Here is a 15,419-nt window from a genome sequence, read left to right on the forward strand (position 1 = left end):
CTAGAACTTCACATCACAGCCCCTCCACACAGCCGTGTGTGCAGATCAGCGCATCTACCAATGTGTACACAGTGGGTCTGCATTTAGCATCGTTCAATGAAACAATCTTCCCTCTCCCCCATCTTAGGTTCATTACGACTTTGGGTTGAGAAATATCCTATCTGTCTTGAGGACACTTGGATCTCAGAAAAGAGCCAGACCAGAAGACAGTGAGCTAAGCACGGTCATGCGAGGACTAAGAGACATGAACCTTTCCAAACTGGTATCCTTCCCTCCCCTGAAACCACCGCTCCTTCAGAGGCTCACCTGGTCCTTTTCCCTACTCAGCTGAAACGTGGGGGCTGACTCAGCTTGAGCTGAGTACTAGTAATGACCGGGACCCTGGGTATGTGAAGCTAGCCCTGGCCTTCTAGAGGTAAAAAGTCCGTGGCCTTGTGTGTCCAACATGGGCTGGAAATGCATCTGTCGTGAACTATAAAACCATTGGTGGGCTCTGGCCCTCAAGTTTCAGTCCAGTCTTCTTCTTCTTTTATTTTATAATTGTGTCTTTTTAAAAAAATGTTTTTATTTATTTTTGAGAGAGAGAGAAAAAGGGAGAGAGAGAGAGCATGAGGGAGGAGAGGCAGAGAGGGGGTGGGACAGAGGATCTGAGGCAGGCTTTGCGCTGACAGCAGTGAGCCTGATGCGGGGGCTTGAACTCACGAATCATGAGATCGTGACCTGAGCCGAAGTCGGATGCTCAACTGGCTGAGCCACCCATGCGCCCCTCAGTCCAGTCTTCTACTGTTACTTAGAATGTAACACAAAGTCTAACCATGAAAGTTCAGGTTGTTTGGATTCACAGAGAACCCTGAGAACTTTTGCTGTCTCAGAACATGTCCGAACTTATTTCAGCTATGGCTGTCCCCCCACCACCGACATCATTTCTGTTTTCCGGAAGCGCACTGAAAGCTCGCTGTGAAGATGATAATAGCCATCTCGCAGCCAGGTTCTTTGAAGTGGCCAATGGACAGGTGTGCGTGGAATCCTCCAAGGGCCTGTATTATACAAGTTACATATTGTGTCTATGCCCTGTCCGTGCCTACAAAGTTGAGGAACAAGTGGTTCTTAGGAAGCTCACGTTCTAGTTACAGGAACTAACAACTAACCTCAGTGCAGTTCTTTAGCATCACAGAGGTTTTCCGGGGTATTGTGTTGCTTGAGTCTCACAGCAACACTGTGGGACAGGAATAGCTAGTGTGCTCATTTCCATCTGACTTATGAGGGAACCAAGTTCGGAGGACTCAGCCACAATTATGGTCAGTTGAGAAGCTGGAACGAAAATCCACAAAACATTCTGGTGTCAAATCCTCTGTCCCTTCGAGTACACCTCCGCACCTCCCTTGGTAATAGTATTCATGAAACTGCTAGATGAGAATTCCAGAAGGCATCAGAGGACTTTCAGAGAATAGGGAGAAATCAGAAGAGGGCAGCCATTGGGAAGGGGGTGATGGAGACATTAAAGACATAGCAAATGAGGATTAGGGTCAGTTGACTCAGACCTATGGCTTATTAAGGACAGGGGGACACTGCTCTGATGGAGTTTTCCAGCCAATGTTGGATGAGCCGGGCAGTTTAGATGAAATTCTAATATTCTGTTTTCATGGGGTTGGGACCACTAATGGTATGTTTTTAAGGTTAATGCAAGGGTGCCTGGGTGACTCAGTTGGTTAAGCATCTGACTTTGGCTCAGGTCATGATCTCACCATTCCCAAGTTCAAGCCCTGAATCGGGCTTTGTGCTGACAGCTTAGAGTCTAGAGCCTGCTTCAGATTCTGTGTCTCCCACTCTGTCTCTGCCCCTCTCCCGCTGGTGTTCTGTCTCTCTCACGAAAATGAATAACCATTAAACATTTTTAAAAAGGTTAATACATACACCTGTTTGTGAAAAGCAGTGCTTTCATTTGATAAAGTAGTAGTGAGATCAAACCTCGAAGCCATAGATTGTAGGGGGTGTTGAATGTCAAAGAGCTTTGGGTACAATGCCATAGATAACGTGGATTCAGTGGTGGTGCTCAGGGGCTGGGTCCACAGGACACACGTCCGATTAGGAGAGCAATACATGATTTTCTGGGCATGCAGTAATAGGTGTCATGAGCCTTGTAGCTGGTCAATAATTATTTACTGACTGAAGAAGCAACTGTATTTTCTGCCATCTCAGATTGATGAAGATGAACCTCTGTTCCTCAGCTTAATCAATGACCTGTTCCCAGGACTGCAGCTGGATAGTAATACGTATGTGGAGCTGCAAGAGGCAGTGGCCAGACAGGTCCAGATAGAAGGTCTGATTAACCACCCGCCCTGGAATCTCAAACTCGTGCAGGTAAAGAAAATTTAATCTATTATGGTAAGTGTGTGTTGTTAAAGGTCACCATTTGAGGAGAAGAGCTCAGGATATTAGTCTTAATGTAAATGCTGAAACTAAATTAATTTTTTAATGTTCAGTTTTGAAAGAGAGTGGGGGGCCGGGCAGAGAGAGAGAGAGGGAGATGCAGAATCTGAAGCAACCTGCAGGCTCTGAGCTGTCAGCACAGAGTCTGATACAGGGCTCGAACCCTTGAACTTTGAGATCATGACCTGAGCCGAAGTCAGATGCTTAACCAACTGAGCCACGCAGGCGCCCCTGAAACTAAATTAAAACACACCATTGCAAGAAAAGGCCTCAGGAGGATGTGTTGGTCCCAGAGAGATAGTATAGCTTTCCCCTGCCTCGCAGGAAACAAGCCGTAATTTGCTGAGGTTGCCTATACCTGGGAGAAGGGCCGGTGGAAACTAGAATCTCAAGACCAGTTAGGAAGGGATAGTAGGTTATAAAACGCCGGGAAGATGGAATGATCCCACAAGCTTCTTGTGTCAGTTTGGCAGTATCACCCACAGCTGGGTACCTTCATGGACATGGAGCTCAAGGAATCTGGGAGTGATACTTTGCCTATGTTTTACGTGTGGACAAGTTCACACCTACAGTAAAATCTGAATCCTTTGCCTGTGTCTCTTTGGTATCCTTTTGCTCATTACATTTTATCTTTGTCACAACTATCCAACATTAATCAACAAAGTCCAGAAGGATTGGCAGAGATGCAGAATGAAATCTCTATGGGCTTGATGTTTCAGGGTTATTTTCTAGGGCGTTTGGAAACGAAGGAGCTGAAATCATGGACAACGTTACAAACTGCATTTGGAAAATAACAATTCTTATTTTAAGTTGCCAGATTGTACGAAGTGCAAGTGTATGAGACACATCCAAATTTTACAGGGAAATATATGAGGAAACGTTTAAGTATTTTTCATCACCCATGTATTGAAAACCATTAAACACTTTTTTTTTTAAATTTCTGGGAAACTTTCCCAAATCTTCTATATGATATGTATAGTGAGTATATGGAGTGCTAAAATCATAGTCACCTCCATGAGTAGGGGACTAGCATATTGTGTTGTTACTCAGTGTCAAAAGCATTACTCTTGAATATAATGTTATGGACAGTATATCTATTACTTTTAAACTATGGGTTACAGTAGTGATACTTTTCTATCTAACTTGTTAGAATAACTTGAATTCTGCCTCCTATCAGGTGCAAGAGAGAGAGAGACTCTTAAGCAGGTGGGATTTGATCCCACGACCCTGGGATCATGACCTGAGCCAAAATCGAGTCAGACACTCAACCGACTGAGCCACCTAAGAGCCTCAGCTACTAGCTTTTAACTTCTTATTTTTATTAAGAAAACAATAGAGAGGATGTTGTAACAGATATCATCCAGTTCTTGACATGTCTCCTTGAATCTCTTTGACCATAACTATGTGCCCCTACCCCAGCTTCTGTGTGATTTGAATAGCCCACTTTTACCATTCCCTTCCGGAGGACTGGGGCCACTTTTGTTAGCAGGCACAAATAGCAGGCAGTGCCTGGAACTTTATTTGCTACCCACCCCAAACCAACCTCCTGTTAGTTAAGGACTGGCGGGTGATGGAGTAGGAAATTCAAGCTCCTGTGCTTTGACGTGGAATAAATACAGGTGCAACTTACATTCCAGAGTACCCTGCAGGATAAGTGTTAAGGTTTTCTTCTATAGGAGTGTGTCCTCAATCACACCTTGCCTGACTTCCCTTTCCTGTCTCTCCCACTTCCCCCACTCCCTTATCAGTTTCTCCCGGGAGCACTTCCTGAATAAATCACTCCTGGTCTTCACTGTGATGGTTTGTGTTGCTGCTTCTCACCACCAGGGGGCGACATCATCACATTGAATACAGAGAAAGCTTGTAAGCCCAAATCACAAGGAATAGTAGTTTGAGAAGCAACAACTAGATCCTGAATTAATTATTTCCAAAATGTAATGCAAGTACCACATTGTCATAATTTTATCACTTAACATTATTCTATAACGTGGCGCTAATTGGCTAGCCACATCTAGTTAAAAAAAACCCATTTTTCTCATCTTTTAAATAGTGAACTAGTTACTTTAATAAGAGCTTATTTAAAGCTTTTTAAATTTCAGCACGCTGCTCTGAGTGTCAGCAAGAGACTCATTAGTGACATTTTTCCATTGATTACCTCATTGTGCAGTTATATGAGACGTCTCTGGTCCGCCACGGTCTGATGACTCTGGGGCCCAGTGGTTCTGGGAAGACAACTGTCATAACAATCCTGATGAAGGCACTAACTGAGTGTGGGAGGCCCCACAGAGAGATGCGAATGAATCCCAAAGCGATCACCGCGCCTCAGATGTTTGGCAGACTGGACACCGCTACTAATGACTGGACAGATGGGATTTTCTCCACTCTGTGGAGAAAAACGTTAAAAGCTAAAAAAGGTACACCTCAGCCCTCCTTTGTGAACCTTCCCCCTTCTCTCCCCTCCCCTGCCAGTTTATTAATCACATGATGTTTAGAGGTTGGGTTTATTTTTATTTTTATTTTTTTGCAGGTGAAAAGTGATTTTTCTCTTTTCATTATTTGCAGGTGAAAACATTTTCCTCATTTTAGATGGCCCCGTGGATGCCATTTGGATCGAGAACCTGAATTCTGTGTTGGACGACAACAAAACTCTCACGTTAGCTAACGGAGATCGCATCCCCATGGCTCCGAGTTGCAAGCTTCTGTTTGAAGTCCACAATATCGAGAACGCTTCCCCCGCCACGGTTTCCAGGATGGGCATGGTCTACATCAGCAGCTCAGCGCTCAGCTGGAGGCCGATATTGCAGGTGGGGACAGGGGACCCACCCAGGGGGTGCTCCGCGGCTTCCCCAGCTTCACGTCCTTGGTGAACTGAGGTTCTGTTTCTTCGCCGTAGGCGTGGTTGAAGAAGCGAACCGCGTGGGAAGCTTCTGTGTTCCTAACTCTATACGATAAAGTATTTGAAGATACATATACATTCATGAAACTAAACCTCAATCCAAAAATGCAGCTCCTGGAGTGCAACTATATCATGCAGGTAAGACTGTGGACATCCTCTGCGTAGACCGGAGACTTTTTCCACACCCACTCGCAGGTTAGAAGCATCTGAAATAGAAAATCCCTGCAGTCCATAGAAATATTTTTATGATATGGTTATGAAGGCTTGGAGAAGTTGGATTCGTATTAAAGGTTTCATTAATGTTGTTACTGACATCTGCTTTATTATTTTCTCTTCCCAAGGGTGGGTTTTGTCAGGGGAAGAGGAAAGAACGGTCTTCCCCAGTGTCAAGCTTAGTAACCTTCCAGGCAAGTGCCTCCAATAATGACAGTAGTCTACATAAATAAGCAAAGCAGCCCGTTCTACCAAGAAGCGCAGAAAAGGAGCTGGTGACAAGCAAGAAATGCAAATGGCAATCTCAGCATTGCAAATTTACAGAATCCCAGACAGGGAAAACCTTCAAATAATTTTCCTAGTAGTTTCTAGCATTGTGTGTGTATGTCTTTCCTACTCTCTATCCCCACCCCAGCCCACAATCAGCTTTTTTTTAACAGTCTTTGGAGAAAACAGAACTAATCATAGATTTTGAAGGGCTCTCCTGCTTTTATAGGCAAAAGTGATCTTTCAGTATCCAATCTGGTGATTTGATTTTCTTTTAGTTTAATAAGGGATGCCAGTCAGTGAGGGTGGTAGGTTAGAAGTAATGCATGAGGCCCAAATCAATGATTATTTAGTAATTACGTTAAAATGCATAATAGAAGTGTTAGGCACTATGGACCAGACAGTGTGTAAATGTGTGTAAATGACAAAATGAAGTGAATTAATTTTGTTTTGAAAGCCTGAGGATGAGGATGAGTTTCCTCATCTAAAATGAGGAAAATGAAATGAATTAATTTTGTTTTGAAAGACTGAGGATATCTTACTGTAGATATATTTCTTTCTGATGCTGGATGGGGGGTGGCACACTTCCTTAAAGAGCAGGTAGCAAATATTTAGGCAAATACTTACACAACTGTCTGTCCCAAAGACTGACGTCCGCTGTTGTATTGCAAAGACAACCAGACACAGTGACTACATGAAAGAGCGTGACTGTGTTTCAATGAAAGTATTTGCCAAGCAGGTGGCTGGCGCCCTGGGGCCGCAGTCTGCTGAGCCCTGCGAAAAATTAAAGGGAAATGGAACCTCTGATGGAGGAAATGTGGAGTAACAACTTAAAGTTTTTTTTAATGTTTATTTTTGAGAGAGAGAGAGAGGAGAGAGAGAGAGAGAGAGAGAGAAAGCACAAGCAGGGGAGGGGCAGCGAGAAGGAGACACAGAATCCAAAGCAGGCTCTAGGCTCTGAGCTGTCAGTACAGAGTCCAATGCAGGGCTCAAACCCATGAACGCTGAGATCATGACCTGAGCAGAAGTCAGATGCCCAACAGCCTGGGCCACTTAGGTGCCCCTGGAGTAACTGAACTTTAGATCCAGAAACTACCTTACAAAACATCTAGTCTAAATAAGAAGAAGGAGAAAGTAAAACATCTAGTTTTACTTTTCATATTAGGAAACTGAAGCCTAGTGAGGTTAGTGGCATGAGCTGGGGACAGAAACTATACCTTCCGATTTCTATTTTGGCATCTTTTCTGCTAGTCCATGCAGCCTTTTTCCCCCCATATAGTTTATTGTCAAGTTGGTTTCCATATAACACCCAGTGCTCTCTCCCACAAGTGCCCCTCCTCCATGCCCATCAACCCCCTTCCCTTTTTCCCCTCCCCTACAGCCCTCCGTTTGTTTTCAGTCTCTCATTATTTGCCTCCCTCCCTCTCCCTGACTCTTTTTCCCCCTTCCTCCCCCCATGGTCCTCTGTTAGGTTTCTCCTGTTAGACCTATGAGTGAAAACATATGGTATCTGTCCTTCTCCGCCTGACTTATTTCGCTTAGCATGACACCCTCGAGGTCCATCCACGTTGCTCCAAATGATCAGATTTCATTCTTTCTCATTGCCACGTAGTAGTCCATTGTATATATAAATCACCTTTCTCTAAATGCTGTTTGCTGTTGGACAGTGAGCAAGCAATATCTGGAGATATGTTTTTTTCTTCCCTCCTTTCCTCCTTCTTTTAAATTTATTGTCACTTAAATTTTTTTATTTCAGGGACACCTGGGTGAGTGAGTTGGTTAAGCATCTGACTTCAGCTCAGGTCATGATCTCGTGTTTTGTGGGTTTGAGCCCTGCATTGGGCTCTGTGCTGACAGCTCAGAGCCAGAGACTGCTTCAGATTCTGTGTCTCTCTCACTCTCTGTCCCTTCCCCACTGATATTCTGTCTCTCAAAAATGAATAGACATTAAAAATTTTTTTTATTTCAAAAATTTGAATACCAAATTTATTTTATTATATTTCAAATATTTTTCAGTCTCTCAATCTACTGGAAGGTTTAATTCCCTCCAAAGAAGAAGGTGGTGTTTCATGTGCCGAACATCTTCATAAATTATTTGTGTTTGGTCTGATGTGGAGTTTAGGAGCCCTTTTGGAATTGGAAAGCAGAGAAAAGCTTGAGGCCTTTTTACGAAATCATGAAAGCAAGTTAGACTTACCAGAAATACCTAAAGACACGAATCAGACCATGTATGAGTTTTATGTTAGTGATTATGGTAAGTACCGTGACTTATATTTGAAATGAGATGATCTCTTTTTTAATGAGAAAAATATAAACTTTCATAAATGCTTCTATGGGGGAATATTAAACCAATTATAAATAGCACGACTGCTAATACCATTTTTTAAAGGCACAGATGCAAAGAATAGTAGAATTTTGCATATCGGCCCTGCTGGAAACTGGCAAGAGACTCTTGGCTTCTTCTCCTTTTGGAGTGGGCTAAGTGAAATCTTGCATGAATAAGTTTGCAACACCTCTTCTTACATCATGTACGTCCTGATGCTTGAAGAGAAAAGGCAGCAGTGTAGAGAACATAGATTCTTCATGATGAAGTAACAGATCAACCCCACAGCTTCCCTGTTGGAAATGTCAGAACAATCAGGGAATGAACCAAACATATGGGGTCCTTCTTAAATGTAGCAAACTCAGCACAGTCCAGCATGGTCACCTCAGCCCCCAGCCTCCCGCATGTGGCAGAGCTGAGCTTCCCTGTCTCTAAGAGAAATGCCCTTGAGTTTGGTGCCCTTTATCCAGAGTGTAGCTTCCAATTCTTCTAAGCTCCAGAAAAGATAAAACATGCTTCCTAAAAACTATATTTACCTCTGATTTTTCCTAAAACCCCAAAGCAGCAAATGCATTTTTGTAAAGTTTATACATTTATTATTTAAAAGAGAGAGAGAGCACGCACACAAGTGGGGGAGGGGCAGAGATAGAGGGAAACACAGAATCTGAACCAGGCTCCAGGCTCTGAGCTGTCGGCACAGAGCCCAACCCGGGGCTCGAACTCCTAAACCATGAGATAATGACCTGAGCTGAAGTTCAGACGCTTAATAACCGACCGAGCCATCCAGGCTCTCTGCATTTGTTGTTTTTGTCTTAATGCATAAACTCATAACAGGAAACTGGATGGCAATAGCAGCACTTTGGAAGCAAGAAAGCTGAAAGGTAAGTGGCACTTGGTTTAGCACTCTGGGCAAGTACGTCCTAAACTGGTGGTGGAAAGAGTTGAGGGACAATGTAGTGTGCGTCACAGAACCTCCCCAGGGCTCAGGAATGGAACCTGGGGTGAAGGCAGAGGTAAAACCAGAGGGCTGCTGGTAAGTCTGTTTAAGAAACAGACCTCCACGTCCTCTCTCCAACATCACACTGGCGGACAATTGCACTCACCTCACACTGGCCAAAGACTGGAGAACTGGTGTTCAGAGAGTGTGAAACAGAGTTCCCTAGACTTGGAGGACACCAGACACATTTGAGAGTGGAAGAATCATACTTAAAATAAGGATTAAGTGAAAGTTTGTGTTTTAAAGGGCTTTATGAAAAGACTGAGGTGGGTATCTTTCATCAGAATGACCAGTAATTCTGTGTGTGATTAGATGCTATTAAATATTTGAGTTTATAAAAGGGAGCTCTAACTCCAAATGCAACCTAACAATGAAATGCATTCTTTTTTTAATGTTTATTTATTTTTGAGAGAAAGAAAAACAGTGCACAAGTGGGGAAGGGGCAGACAGAGTGGGAGACACAAAATCTGAAGCAGGCTCCAGGCTCTGAGCTGTTGGCACAGAGCCCGATGCCAGGCTTGAACTCACAAACTGTGAGAGCATAATCTGAGCCGAAGTCAGATGCTTAACTGACTGAACCACCCAGGCGCCCTGAAATGCATTCTTAAATCTACTTATGAATTCTGTTACGATCCAGAACCAATCAAAAGATGGTTCTTTTAAAAGATCAAAAAAATTGATACATCTCTTACCAGAGATATCAGGGGAAATAAAGAGAAGACATGCATTACTGCTGTCCAGAATGAAAGAGGGAACATCCCTAGAGACCCTTTAGACATTAAAAAATAAGATATAAGTGCTAGAAACAATGTCTTTCAAGTACATTTGATGATGTAAATGAAAAAGACAAATTCCCTGAAAGGTACAACCTCATCGAGAAGAAATAGATATCCTACTTATCCCCAGATTCACTAAAATATATGGTTAAAAACCTTCCTACAAAGAAAACTCCAGGCCCAGATGGGTTTACTGGTGAATTATACCAAATACTTAAGGAAGAAATAATACCAACACAAAACCAATACAAAAACTGCTTCAAAGACATAAATTGTAAGGAAGAAATCCATCCCAGACCATTTTATAAAGATAATGTTATCTTGATATCAAAACCAGAGAAAGACATAATAAAAGTAGGCTGTAGACCAGTATGTCTTAGGAACATTGACCCACATTTCTTTCCTTCTTCTTTTTAAACTTTAAGTAGTTTCCACACCCAATGTGGGTCTTGAACTCATGACCCTGAGACTAAGAGTTGTATGCTCTACCAATTGAGCCACAGGTGCCCTGACGCACATTTCTTAATAAATTTTTAACAGGTTAAGTCTAAGTGAGCATTTATTCTATGAATGGAAAGTTGGACTAACATTGAAAAATCAACCAATTTATTTTCCCATATTAACAGACTAAAAACCAAACACACCGTCAGTCATCTAAATAGATGCAGCAAAAGCATTTGACAAAATTTAACCCTTTCATGATGAAACTCTCAGTAAACTAGGGATAGAAGCTTTATCATTTTGACTAAGAACATCTACAGAAAAGATAACTTTGTACTTACTTATTGGTGAAAGACTGAATACTTCCTTCCCAAGAGTAGGAATAGAACATGATGTTCTTTCTCACCACTGCTATTCAAACATTGTACTAGAGGTTCTAGTCAGTGCAGTAAGGCAATAAATAAACAGAAACATACAAATAAAGATTAAAAAATAACAAGTATATCTCTCTTTGTAGACGATATGACCATCTGTATGGAATCCTCAAAAAAGTTATTAGAACCAGTGAATTAGTTTAGCAAGGTCATAGGATAAAAGGACAATATACAACAATAAGTTGCATTTCTATATGCTAACAACAAACAAAAATTGGAATTTTAATATATTATTTAAAATAGCACCCAAAACTTAAGCAACCATCAAGTTAATATAGATTGCTGTACGCAGAGGATGTTATACACAAGCCTAACGGTAACCACAAGTCAAAAGCCAGTGACAGGGGCGCCCGGGGGCTCAGTCGGCTAAGCATCCAGCGTCCGGCTTCGGCTCAGGTCATGATCTCATGGTTCGTGGGTTTGAGCGCCGTGTTGGGCTCTGTACTGACAGCTCAGAGTCTGGAACCTGCTTCGGATTCTGTGCCTCTCTCTCTCTCTGACCCTCCCCTGCTTGTGCTGTCTCTCTCTGTCTCTCAAAAAAAAAAGCAAAACAACACCAGTGATAGATATGCAAAGAATAAAGAGAATGGAGTCTGAATATGTCACAAAATAAAGCCAACAAATCACGAACAACCATAAAACAAGTAACAAAATGGCAATAAATCCATATCAACAATTTTTTTATGTAAATGGACTAAATGCTCTGATCGAAAGAGATAGGGTGGCAGAGTGGATTAAAAAAAAAACAACAAGAAAACTAAGACCCACCTATATGCTGCGTGCATGAGACTCATTTTAGACCTAAAGGTATCTGCGGATTGAAAGTGAGGGGATGGAGAACCAGCTATCATGCTAACATGTCAAAAGAAAGCTGGAGTAGCCATACTCATATCAGACAAACTAGATTTTATTTTATTGTTTTAAATATTTTCTGATCTATTTATTTTTGAGACAGAGGCAGTATGAGCAGGGGAGGGGCAGAGAGAGAGAGGGAGACACAGAATCTGAAGCAGACTCCAGGCTCTGAGCTGTCAGCACAGAGCCTGATGCAGGGCTTGAACCCATGAACCGCACGATCATAACCTGAGCCAAAGCTGGCCACTCAACTGACTGAGCCACCCAAACACCCCTATCAGACAAACTAGATTTTAAACCAAAGACTGTAACAAGAGATGGAGGAGGGGCATTATATCATAATGAAGGGGTCTATCCATCAAGAAGATCTAACAATTGTAAATATTTATTCACCCAATATGGGAGCAACCAAATCCATAAAAGAGTTGTTAACAAACATGAAGGAACTAATCGATAATAGCACAGTACTAGTAGGGGACTTTAGTACTCCACAAACATTGATGCACAGATCATTCAAACAGAAAATCAACAAGAGAACAGTGGCTCTGAATGACATACTGGACCAGAGGGATTTAATGGATATATTCAGAACATTGCATCCTAAAACAACAAAGTACACATTCTTTTTTAGTGCACATGGAACATTCTCCAGAATAGCCAAAAATACACTTTAAATTACTTTATCAAGCAACTAAAAACAACCTTAACTTATTTGCTTTTTCTAGAAATTAATGTACAGTAAAAATTTAACAATGTATATGGAAGACATGTAATTAAGCATACATACAAAAGAAACATGTATTGAATGTTCAGAAACAAAAGTAAAAATAAATAGCAATGATAAAACTTTGAAAAAATGCACGTTTCCATTGTGGAAAATACAATTCTTAATTAATATATACATAGTTAATAGAAAGCCATCCTTTTAAACTGCACAAACACGGGACCAGTAAAGCATTAATTTTTATGGGCATCTAACACTATAATCCTAGGGCACTCTTCTGCCTACCTCCAGGACATAAAACACTTAGGTCTGTAATGTGTGAAAGGTATGTTATACTGTTTGAGAAAGATTGTCTTTCTCAGCTCTCAGTAACCTTTAGTAATCCAACAAAAGGCTGTACAGGAAATTTCACAAAAAGAAATATTAAACAATCATCGTGCCCATTCCATGCTGATGAAACAGCCAAAAATGGGCTTCAAAGTAAATGTGGTGGGACATTTAATATTTCTGATGCTTTTTTATACTAACGCTCATTTCTTCTATAAAAACACTGCGTTTAACCATGATTGGCAGTCTCAGCACAAGGAAAATCCTAGCAAAATGGATGGAGAGTTTCTGCTTACCTTATTTCCATGAATAAAATATTTCAGGAGATAAGAATTTATAGAAAAGAAACATTAATGGCCAATCCACTAATTGGGCTTCTCAGCCTACACCCATGCCTACCATTAGCCACAGAAGTACCTACATCCGTCTCCGCCCTACTGCACTCAAGCACAAAGTTGTAGCCTGAGTTTTCCTATGAATCTGCTGCTACCCACTTACAGAACAAAACAAAACCACCCCGACCCTTACACTATGCTTAGGAGCCGTCACTACCCTATTTACAGCTATCTGTGCCCTCACACAAAATGATATGAAAAAAATCATTGCCTTCACTACCTCAAGTCAACTTGGACTTATGATTGTAACAATCAGTATTAATTAACCCTGCCTTGCATTTCTACACATTTGTACACACGCATTTTTCAAAGCTTATATATTCCGGATCAATTACTCACAGCTTAACGACGAACAAGACATCTGAAAAATAGGCGGCTTATATAAATCAATACCATTTACCACTACTTCCCTCACTGCCAGCAGCCTCACACTCACAGGAATGCCTGTGTGTGTGTGTTTGTGTGTGTTGATGTAGTTACTGATGAGAAGCTGGTTGCTGTATCTGATGTATAGTGTGTGGCTGGGAATAGGCCTGTCAGAATCTGTAGCATCAGGCAGACTCCTAGAAGGAGCCAAGATTTCATCATGCTGAAATTTTGGATGGAGCAGGGAGGTCAATGAATGATTCACTGATTATTTTGATGAGTGGGTGAGATTTTTGGATGTTGGTCATTAAATTCTTATAGTTAAAATAATATAGTTTTTCATATTATGAAATTCATGGTTAGATTCCATGTGGGAATAATGATAACGCACACTGAATTTATTTTAAGTACTTTTTTGTGATTAGCTTTGTTAGTTTTTTTTCAAAGCCTTCTCCAATTTATGGTGGGTTTGGTTTAATTGTGGTTGGTGGTATTGGTTGTGGAACTGTATTGAATTTGGGGGGTCTTTTTCAGGCATAATAGTCTTTTTAGTCTTTTATAGTATAGTATAGTATAGTCTGCATACTATATTTCTTTGTACTTTCTCCTTGAGAGGAAAGCAGACCCACCATTTTATTTATTTTTATATTTTTTCACACTTATTTATTATTGAGAGACAGAGAGAGACAGAGCATGAACCGTGTAGGAGTAGAGAGAGGAGACACAGAATCCAAAGCAGGCTTTAGGCTCTGAGCTGTCAGCACAGACCCTGACGCGGGGCCCAAACCCACGAACAGCAAGATCATGAGCTGAGCCGAAGTTGGTTGCTCAACCGACTGAGCCACCCAGGTGCCCCAATACCCACCATTTTAGAGGAGTGTGGCTCTCCTGGGGGTAGAGGCAGGGAACAGGGTCTTCTGCCTCATGCACATTTCTGGATTCACTGGTTTCTCAGGCCCCCAGCTCAGGGTTGCCTGTGGCCTGGCTTCCCATCCCCATCCATCCTAGCATCCCTCCAGCCCTGCAAGGGGAACACACTGCCTAGAAAAGCTACACCCAGCCCTCATCTCTGTTCCCCTGGTGTCATGAATTGCATCTGTCACATTGAAACTGGAAAGCAGTATATCAATGTCTGTGCCAATTTTTGTTCCCTCTCCCTACCTCTTCCCCTAACACACACAAAAACAAATTATTCAATTCAAATATGGGCAGAAGACATGAACAGACATTTCTCCTAAGAAGACATATAGATTGCCAACAGATACATGAAAAGATGCTCAACATCACTGATCATCAGGGAAATATAAATCAAAACTACAATTAGATGTCACCTCACACCTGTCAGAATGGGTAAAATCGACAACACAAGAAACAACAGGTGTTGGTGAGGATGTGGAGAAAAGGGAAACCTCTTGCACCATTGATAGGAATGTAAACTGGTGTAGCCACTGTGGAAAACAGTATGGAAGTTTCTCAAAAATTTTAAAATAGAACTATCCTATGATCCAGCACACTGCTGGGTATTTACCCCCAAAATACAAAAACATTAATTCAAAGGGATACATGCAACCCTATGTTTATTGCAGCATTATTTATTTATTTATTTATGAATATAATTTATTTTCAAATTGGCCTTACATGAATCACCCAGTGCTCATCCCAGCAGTGCCGTCCTCAATGCCCATTACCCATTTTCCCTCTCTCTCACTCCCCCATCCACGCTTAAGTTTGTTCTCTGTATTTAATAGTCTCTTGTGGTTTGCCTCCCTCCCTTTTGGTTTGTATCTATTTTTCCTCCTTTCCTTCCTCCAGGGTCTTCTGTTCAGTTTCTCAAGATCCACATATGAGTGAAAACATGGTATCTGTCCTTCTCTGACTGACTTATTTCACTCAGCATAATACTCTCCACTTCCATCCACATTGCTGCAAATGGCAGGATTTCATTCTTTCTCATTGCCATGTAGTATTCCATTGT

The 15,419-nt window shown here is 41.6% G+C and overlaps 1 protein-coding gene across 1 annotated transcript in view; it reads left to right on the forward strand.

The window, feature by feature from the left end:
- Positions 1-15,419, forward strand: part of DNAH8 (dynein axonemal heavy chain 8) — a 323,365-nt gene that overhangs the window by 159,962 nt on the left and 147,984 nt on the right. Inside the window, exons 47-52 of the mRNA XM_029943168.1 lie at positions 128-262; positions 2,200-2,361; positions 4,598-4,844; positions 4,993-5,234; positions 5,324-5,464; positions 7,823-8,060. Coding sequence (XP_029799028.1) covers positions 128-262; positions 2,200-2,361; positions 4,598-4,844; positions 4,993-5,234; positions 5,324-5,464; positions 7,823-8,060 — 1,165 coding nt within the window. The remainder of the gene's footprint in view (positions 1-127; positions 263-2,199; positions 2,362-4,597; positions 4,845-4,992; positions 5,235-5,323; positions 5,465-7,822; positions 8,061-15,419) is intronic.

The sequence above is a fragment of the Suricata suricatta genome, chromosome 7, assembly GCF_006229205.1.
Source record: "Suricata suricatta isolate VVHF042 chromosome 7, meerkat_22Aug2017_6uvM2_HiC, whole genome shotgun sequence".
Lineage (NCBI taxonomy): Eukaryota > Metazoa > Chordata > Mammalia > Carnivora > Herpestidae > Suricata > Suricata suricatta.